The sequence below is a fragment of the Pyrgilauda ruficollis genome, unplaced genomic scaffold (assembly GCF_017590135.1).
Source record: "Pyrgilauda ruficollis isolate IOZ18807 unplaced genomic scaffold, ASM1759013v1 scaffold19, whole genome shotgun sequence".
NCBI classification, from domain to species: domain Eukaryota; kingdom Metazoa; phylum Chordata; class Aves; order Passeriformes; family Passeridae; genus Pyrgilauda; species Pyrgilauda ruficollis.
Genome location: NW_024518095.1, coordinates 2,114,736 through 2,123,718, shown reverse-complemented (window position 1 = coordinate 2,123,718; position 8,983 = coordinate 2,114,736). Strand labels below are relative to the sequence as shown.

The 8,983-nt window shown below is 41.6% G+C and overlaps 1 protein-coding gene across 2 annotated transcripts; it reads right to left on the bottom strand.

Annotated features, from left to right (window-relative positions):
* Positions 1-2,878: 2,878 nt before the first annotated feature.
* ATP23 (ATP23 metallopeptidase and ATP synthase assembly factor homolog) lies at positions 2,879-8,953 on the bottom strand. Of its 2 annotated transcripts, none has more exons than XM_041465562.1 (6): positions 8,726-8,953; positions 7,398-7,443; positions 7,209-7,290; positions 6,791-6,928; positions 4,355-4,438; positions 2,879-3,426 (listed from the first exon to the last, which is right to left on the bottom strand). In XM_041465562.1, the coding sequence occupies exons 1-6, from the start codon at positions 8,910-8,912 to the stop codon at positions 3,223-3,225; spliced, it is 741 nt and encodes a 246-aa protein (XP_041321496.1). In that variant the 5' UTR covers positions 8,913-8,953; the 3' UTR covers positions 2,879-3,222. The 2 variants fall into 2 exon arrangements, with proteins under 2 accessions (XP_041321496.1, XP_041321497.1); XM_041465563.1 differs by having other exon boundaries at positions 7,398-7,496; positions 8,726-8,858.
* Positions 8,954-8,983: the final 30 nt, after the last annotated feature.

The window sequence follows — 8,983 nt, the reverse complement described above, 5'->3', positions numbered from 1 at the left end:
ACCACTCTCTGGGTCCAGCCACCCAGCCAGTTTTTAACACACTGAACAGTGCACCTATCCAAGCCAAGAGCAGCCAGTTTCTCCAGGAGAATGTTGTGAGACAGTGCCAAAGGCTTTATCAAAGACCAGGTAAGACTGCATCCACTAGGTCACCTTGTCACAGAAGGAGATCAGGTTGGTCAAGAGGGACCTACCTTTCATAAACCATGCTGGCTGGGCCTGACCCCTGGTTGTTCTGTATGCGCCACATTATGGCACTCAAGATGATCTGCTCCATGACCTTCCCCACCCCAAAGACAAGGCTGACAGGTCTCTAGCTCCCTGGATCTTTTCGACCCTATTTGTAACTGGGCATTACATTTGCTAACCTCCAGTCAGCTGTGGCCTTCCCATTAGGCCATGACTGCTGATAAAGGATGGAAGATAGTTCAGTGAGCACTTCTGCCTGCTCCCTCAATATCCATGGTTGGATCCCATCCAGTCCCAGAGACTTGGGTCTAAGTGGTGTAGCAGGTCACGGACCATTTCCCCTTGGATTATGAGGGCTTCATTCTGCTCCCTGCCCATCTCCCAGGTCAGGGGCTGGGTTCTCAGAGAACAGCTGGTCTTACTACTAAAGACTGAGGCAAAAAAGGCATTGAGTACCTCAGCCTTTTCCTCATTGTTACTGTGTTTCCCCTCCCATCCAATAAAGCATCAAGAATCTCCTTAACCCTCCTTTTCTCACAAAGGTATTGATTGAAACACTTTTATTGGCTATTTTACCCAATAGGCAGATTTAGTTCTAGCTGTGCTTCGGCCCTTCTAATTTGCTCACTGCAAAACCTCATAACATCCTTGTAGTCCTCCTGAAAGGCCTGGTCCATCTTCCAGCTCTCCTGTTTTCCCTGAGTTCCAGCCAAAGCTTTCTGTTCAGTCAGTATGGCCTGCTCCAGTCCCTTAACAATTTCGTTCTTGAAGAATGTCCAGCCTTCTTGGACTCCTTTTCCCTTCAGGACTGCCTCCCAAGGTACCCTGCCAATCAAGCTCCTAAACAGGATGAAGTCTGCCCTCTGCAAGTCCAAGGTAGCAGTTCTGCTGAGTCCCCTCCTTACTTCTCCAAGAATTGCAAAATCAAACATTGTGTGATTACAGTGCCCAACATGGTCTCCGACTGTTTCACAGTGATATACACATATATGTTAAGAATTCTGTCTTTCTATAGCTCAATGTCCTCTTTATTAGCAATATTTCTTGCAGATATCTCTGGAATACTTTCTTTCCAAGATTTTCATCATGTTTGCCTATCAAAAATGTTAAAGAAAAAAAAGCAGCTTGCATTTTCTAGTTTTTATTGCTATATTTTTAATTTCTAAGTAGTCTTTATAAAGCTTATCCCAGATAGAAGACAAATTTATATATCCAAACTATGTATTGGTCAAGATACAATATAAATGCAAACACACACACATTCATTAAAGCAGAACTTTGGTTAATAAGGTATAATGAAGGGAAGGCATGATCTGCCAGAATATATGTCAGAGCTATAAAAAACCCAGCATCATACATCATACTGACTAAAAGAGTGACTTGAAGAACAGTAAAGGTTAAGGGAATATTAACACATACTATTATGCTGATTTCAAGGCAGCTCTAATCCTCAGAGGATTTTGGAAACTGCAGGTCTATAGAGACTACATGGATAATGGGAAGCCTAGAATTCAATGTGTAATTTTCTCCATAGGTATCTAGGATATTATACCCATTTTCTTCTGTTCAGATATTCAGCCATGAGATTATGTCAGTCACTGATGAATTACCCCAGGAAAATAAGATTATGAAATCTCAATTTGAAATTCTGTAAAACTACTGAAAGCACAAGTTTGAAGAATCTTAGTCAAGACCTAACTTCCTCCAGTAGAACAGGGATGACTTTCTGAGGGATCTACATCAATGCTTAGCCCCAGAAGCAATGGTTCCTGTAGGTATGAATTACTACACCCGGAAATAAATGCAACCCACACATAGTCCAACACAAACAGAACTCAGGCAACTCAGACTTGATCAGCTCTCTCAGACACTTTGTGTTTGTTCTGCTTTGTCCTTTGTGAGGACTGTGCTTAGGTTTTAATCTCAAAGTGTTTGTTGCTGATCAGGAAAAGGCAACATACTGCTGTCATCTTCAGGCACCTTGTTCCTGAGTGACACCTTAGAAGCAGGACCACTTGGCTAGAGATTGTTATCACATGACTGAATACTTCCCAGGAGGAAATTACAGAATGATGGTCAGATCCAAAACATTGTAGGCACGTGAAATAAATAGGTGGATTGCAGGAGCCCAAGTCTAGTCAAACAAGAGCCCTGTCAAAGCCTGCCAAATTCTGAAGGTACTTGGGATTACCTCCTCCTTTCAGCTGTAGCATGTCAGGCTCTTGAAATTGGTGCATGTGCTGACATTTCCCTTCCTGAGCAGTTCAGTGCCTCACTGCAGCTCAAGTCTCACCAGAGTCTGCTGCCCCACTACAGTCAAATTATATATTGCCCAAAAAAGCTTAATACATCGACAGTCCTGTTGCCACAAAACATTCTGGAACACAGAACAGAACACAACACCAATCATCTCACCTGGTCCTCCAATACCAAACACAATGAGGACATGAGCAGCATGTTTAGGGTATAAAGCACTCAAGTCACAAAAGCTTTCCCACCACTGGAAATGTTGGACCACCCAAGAATTTCAGGAGATGCTCAAAAGCAAGTGTGGCAGTTACTAAATTTTGGGTTTAGCCATAGTTATTAAATCTAGAGTTAAGAGCTGTAGTTCAGGTGCCCATCTTTTAAAATAAAGTGATGAAGATCATCAAGTTCATTACTGTGTATCAAAGACAGGGAAAATGTGAAGATTTTATGGAAAGATTTATTCAGTAACAACAAAATTTTCAGAAACCAAGTCCTAGTCAGTCAGAGTGAAAAAATTAAAAGCACATTGAATTGTATTTGACGACTCATTTGGCATACTAAATTATCTTTCTGGAAACAGGTGAGGAAGCACCATTTTTAGTCTCATACATTTACCCCATTTACTCCCATGGAAGTTGGCTCATGAAAAATGTCTAAAAATTAATTTATATGTTTGATAGATTTGCCCCTTCCACGAGCACTGTAGGCATAGACTATAACTCCAGATGTTACTGAACAATCAGGTATTAATGTCATTTCTTACATGGCTTTCCCCAGCCCCCCTTACAAATTAGCAGTATAGCGATCTCTGTTCTGAAAGTCTCTGTAAGCACGTTTTGCATCAGCCTTGCTGTGTGGGATTCTTCCAAAAGGTTCCAGATCATTGAAGCAGGCATCAAAAACTTCATCCACAGCTTTTTCTGCTGTTTCTTTGCTAACTTTTCTAACAGCCAGAATGGAACGAATTGCTCTGTCTCGTACACAAGTCTAAAGTGAAAAAAAAAAATCTGTCATTATTAGTGTAATTTTTTTCCAGATTTTGTCAAGTATTAACTCCTATTAGATAGGTGACAATTTTGTATGAAAGAGTGCCTGTAGTAAGCATTAAAGTACATTTAAGTTCCATCATGTGTAAACTATGTGCTTTAGTTTTCCACGTATACAGAAACCATGAAATAATTAGAAGACATTCCTTAGAGCAGGAATTAAAATAAAATTTGGCATTTTTTATAGGTATTAAGTATTTGTAAAACTTGACCTCGACACAAAAAAAAGTCAGAAAGAAACAGACACAAATACCAGTTGGATTCTTTACAAACTGAAATGCTGTAAAACAAAGGAATGACTTCTCTACTGGCCTTCATTTTGATACTTCTCTTTAAAATAACTTTTTCTTACAGTTTGTTTACCAAAAACCAAAAAAATACGTAAACATCATCTACAAGTTAGCTGCCACTCTAACATGTGCAACTACTTAGGTCTCAATCTGTAGACTTCATTATTATTCACAAGAATAATTCCTACAAGACTTAATACACTTGATTATTTAGAAATCTTCTCATTTTGCTTTCTTCATGCAATGAAGTTTTCAATGACTTTTTAAGAGTGTCACCCACTTAAAGTGGATAAGGTATTTCCACTACATTTCCTGCAAGCCCTGCTTTTTGTTTGGTTTTGTTAGCCATCAACTGTCAGTGCTTTAAAACAGGACTAAATGTTCAGGGATTTCACTCCAATAAAAATAACAAGGTGGGGAAAAAAACCTATCATTGATCATTAAGGGTTAGTTAAGAGGAAACAGCAACTCCATGGCATCTATTTCTTTTTCTAAAGTTTTCAGCTATGAAAGCTCAGAAGGCTAAGACCAAGTAGGTAACAAAACAGATTATTAGATTTTCACAGCCACAGGTTTTACCTGATGGTGCCCTTTCAATCCAAATTTAAACCTGGCTATTTCATTCATCAAAGTACAGTCTCCACTGAGATTAGCAGCTCGAATCTATTGAGAAAAATAAAAAATCATAAGATCAGAGAAACACATGAAAATACAAAGTCAAAGAAATTGTAACAAACACTTTTCTTCACTATATTTCTGGCGACTGTTGGTAGAGGACATTCCCGAGGCCACTTTAACTTCTTAAGTACCTGTCACTACCATACCCTTTACATCCATCTCAACCTCAGTGAGCTACAACAACCTTCAAGTTTCTCCAGGAACTACCTCTCACACATCCCTAAAATTTAAATAAATGAGCAGTAGAGAGTATATGTATGTGTGTATGTACATAGATGAACTGCTAGAAGAACATGGAAAGTAATATTCTCCCCAGTCTATATCAGAATCTGCTGCTAGAGCTAGAGCAGTCAGGAAGAAAGGCAGATACCTTTCAAAGACTACAGATGCAATACCAGAAGAGCAGTAACCCATCTGTTTTGCAAAAAGCTACATTTAAATAAGCACGTATAGTTTTAGCTCAACTGTCTTGTCCTGTACACTAGAATTTCTTTTGTCTCCTAAATATTCTATACCCTACACAGTCTGTTAGGAAATGTAAATAAATCCTGTTTTCCTGTAATTAAGTACCAGAGTGAAAATAAATGCATGGAAAATATGAAAAAATAAGAATTAAAAAAGCCGGCAACAAAAAATATAAATACCATATAATTAAGTAATCAAAAGACCTGAATGAACAAATAATGCTGACAAGAGCAAGAACATGAACAACCTTGATTTATATAAAAGTTATGTTTGAGGTTTACATGCTTTATTCTGCACTGTGGAAATGCTTGGACAAAAAAATAAAGTATATGACAGTTAATAATTAAGAACAGTTGTACTGAGTTTACATGGTAAAATGTTGGCAGTGAGGGGCTTCCAGGGTGTCTTCTGTGAGACTGGAGAAGTGGCTGAGCCTGTGTCAGACAGAGACTGTTTTCACTGGTTTTAAAACAGACTCACCATTAGTGGTGTTGGTTTTAGCTCTGTGATTACACATTCAAGAAAGGATAAAAAAAACTACAACTACTATTCTGTGAGACAGAGGAGTGATGAAAATGTGAGGGAAACAGCCCCACAGACGCTGAGGAAAGACGGGGAGGAGGTGCTGCAGGCATCAGAGAAGAGCATGGAGACAGAAGTTGCCTCCCTGCAGTCTGTGAAGGAACACAGCAGAGCAGATAGCCACACAGCAGTCCATGGAAGACATCCTGACACGAGAGACAAACATGCCCTGAAAAAAAGCAGCAGCCCACAGAGAGCCCATGCAGGAGTACATCTTCTGTCACGAACTGTGGGCCTTGGGGGACCAATGCTGGAGCAGTCCATTCTTGAAAGACTGTATGCTGTGGAAAGAACTCAAGTTGGAGCAGGTCTTGAAGAACAGCAGCCCAAGGGAAAGACTCATGTTGAAGCAGCTCATGAAGGACTGCATTTCGTGGGAAGGGCCTCAAGCTGGATTAGGGAAAGAGTGCAAGGATGAAGGAGCAGTAGAAACAAAGTGTTATGAACTGACCACAGTTCACATTCCCTGGCTCCCTGTGCCACTTGGCAGGGAAGGATATAGAAGAATCAGAAATTAAAGAGTGAAGCTGAGCCTGGGATAAACTTTTCTGTGACAAAATTATATGGATTACATCAGAAATCAAATAAAAGCATGTAGACTCATACACACAGCCTGTGTCACATACACAAGAGGAATACCTCCCAGCCTGTGCTCCATTTAATTTCGCCTCCTAAAGTGTGAAGTGTTAAGGCCTTTAATACTCAAATGTCCTCTGAAACCACAGAATGGTTTGGGTTGTAAGGGGCCTTAAAGATAATCAAGCTCTTATCTCCCTGCCATGGGCAGGGACACCTTCCACTAGACCAGGTTGCTCAGAACCTCATCCAAAGGTGATGGATTTGTAACTACAGTGTACCAGCAGAAATACCACAATTACTCAAAAAATGAATGTTACAGGAAAAGACAAGTTTGTTGTTAATCAAAAACACCTAAACAAAACCAAGGTTACTGTGGTAACTACCTAACTTGCTTGGGATAAAAAGAATTCTACAAGCATTTGATTAACATGTGAATGTGTTTTCACTTCTAACAACTCTCTTGTTTGTCAATAACCACTTCTTACATTCACAGTGATCACATTCCACTTAGTATGACATGGACTTACTAATATCTGTGAAAACTAAGTATTTGTTTTCTGAACAAAACCATTTAGGTTGACCTGACAGAAAGGACAAAATGTATCAACAGGATTAAAACAAATTAATTGTGTGTAGCAGACCATATAACACAAAGCAACCCTAATAACCAGCAATAATTAATAAAATGACATTAGAAGCATTTTAACTTACCTCAGAACATGCTAAGTGTTTGACATTTTTAAACCAGTCAACGTGTGCACGGCAGTGATCAAATGCATGAATCAATTCATGTGTGACCACCCGGTTCATATGGGATTGTTGGCGAATGTTGTTCTGACACAGAACAATCTGCAGAAAAAGAGATATAGGGAATCTTTTCATTAAGTTTCAACACTTCCCTGACTTCTCAGAGACACACCACTGACAGCATTTAGGGTCCTTGGATTGGTGTTCTTCAACATCAACAGCCTTATCATACACAAGTGTTCTAGTATCAATGCCATGGAACATCTTTCATTTATCTTGTTTTCATTATTAACTCATGTAACAGTATGGGTAGATTTAATCCCAACAACAAAACACTAAAAAAATTGCAGTCCTTTCAAAGGGTACTATGTCCAGCACCTACCTGAGATGTGGCAGCATCAAAACCTCCACTGACACAGCCATCACAATTTTCACAAGAAAAGTGCCGATCATTGAAGACAGTGCTGAAAGGCCCAAACAAACAAAGTCACAGAAAAGAATTTTAAAAACTTCAGTCACTACTTATGACAGTGACATTACTACACAGAATGAGACAAATTAGTTTACATACCAACCAGATTGCTTCAGAGCCTCAAGGAGAAGTCGAGCATATGGATCTAGAAAAACATTGCTGCAATCAATTTCTCTAGACAAAAGTTTTGAAAACCATCTATAAACAAAATATAAAGACAGTCAAGGAAAAAAAATCAAATAAGAAAAGCTCTATACACACAAATTTATACTTTGCAGTACTTAATCCTATTGCAGTGAACTGGCATCTGTTACAAACCAGACTATGTGATATAGAATCACAGAACAGTTTGAGTTGGAAGGGACCTTAGAGATAAACTAGTCCCAATCCCCCTGCCATGGGCAAGGACACGTTCCACTCAAACAGGTTCCTCAGAGCCCCATCTAACTGGGCCTTGGAACACTCCCAGGCATGGCGCAACCACAGCTTCTGTGGGCAACTGTCCCAGTGCCTCACCACCCTCACAGTAAAAAATTTCTTCTGTGTATCTAGCCTAAATTTGCCCTGTTGCAGTTTGAACTCATTATTCCTTGTCCTATCACTGCAATTCCTGATGATGAATGTCTGGCTTCCACGTATGCCCCTTCAGACACTGGAAGGCTGCTCTGAGGTTTCCATGCAGTCTTCCCTTCTGCAGGCTGAACAGCCCCAATTTTCTCAGCCTGTCTTTACAGGGGGAGCTGCTCCAGCCCCTTTAGCAACTTGACAGCCCTGCTCTGGACTCACTCCAACAGTTTCATGTTCTTCTTCTTCTTATGCTGGGGGCACTAGACATGGCTGCAGTTCTACAGGTGAGGTCCCAGGAGAGCAGAATAGAGGGGGAGAATGACCTCCACTGACCTGCCGGCCATGGTCTTTTTGATGTAGCCCAGGACACAGAGTAAAAGAAGCTGTTCAGCAATCAAGTCATTCCTGACATTATTTTATTACTAATAAACACAAACAGAGTGGCCTATAGTGACCATCGTTTGCTGTGAACACTCATAGTCCACACCAAACAGTGCAAGCGGCACGAATGCACAGACATTGACAAATCATCTCAATTCCTCTGGGGAAAAAAAAAAAAAAAAAAAAAAAAAAAAAAAAAAAAAAAAAAGAAGTACAGGAGACCCTTCTTATAACAAAAAAGCCTCCCTCAGCCACTTTCGAAATTGTATTTTCTCTTAACCAAAATCAGCGTGTTCCTAAATCAGCAGCCCCACCTCGCTACCGGCTGGGGCCCACTCCGGCCGCCGAGGGGGTGCTGCGGCAGGAGGGCACGGCCCTCGCCGGGACCCGCGGCACAAGGTCACCGCCGGGGGCGGCCGGGGTTCCGCCCGGCACCTCTGCGCCGCGGCCGGGCCCGCGGGAGGACGGGGAGCGCTTACTCGTTTCCAGGGTCAGCCTCAGCATCAGCTGGCACTTGTTGTGGAAGGTGAAGAGGCTGCGGACCAGGAAGCTTTGCGGCTTCTTATTCCGGTCCGGGAAGAGCCGGTAGCCGAAATCCTCCTCCTCCTCCTCCGCCCCCTTCTTCTCTGCCGCCGCCGGCGGCGAGTCCGCCTCCCCTTCCCCCATGTCCGGCCGTGCCGTCCCGCGCCTGCCGGGGCCACGCGGGGCCCGGGGCCGCGCCAATCGCCGGCCGCGCT

Bases quoted from the DNA above. Each gene is read 5' to 3' on its own strand.
- ATP23 (XM_041465562.1), bottom strand. From the start codon at position 8,912: ATGGGGGAAGGGGAGGCGGACTCGCCGCCGGCGGCGGCAGAGAAGAAG. The intron at 7,291-7,397 runs GTATGTAAACTA...TGGGCCTTTCAG, and splicing joins GCTCTGAAGCAATCTGGTTG to CACTGTCTTCAATGATCGGC. The intron at 6,929-7,208 runs GTAGGTGCTGGA...CTTTTTCTGCAG, and splicing joins TTGATGCTGCCACATCTCAG to ATTGTTCTGTGTCAGAACAA.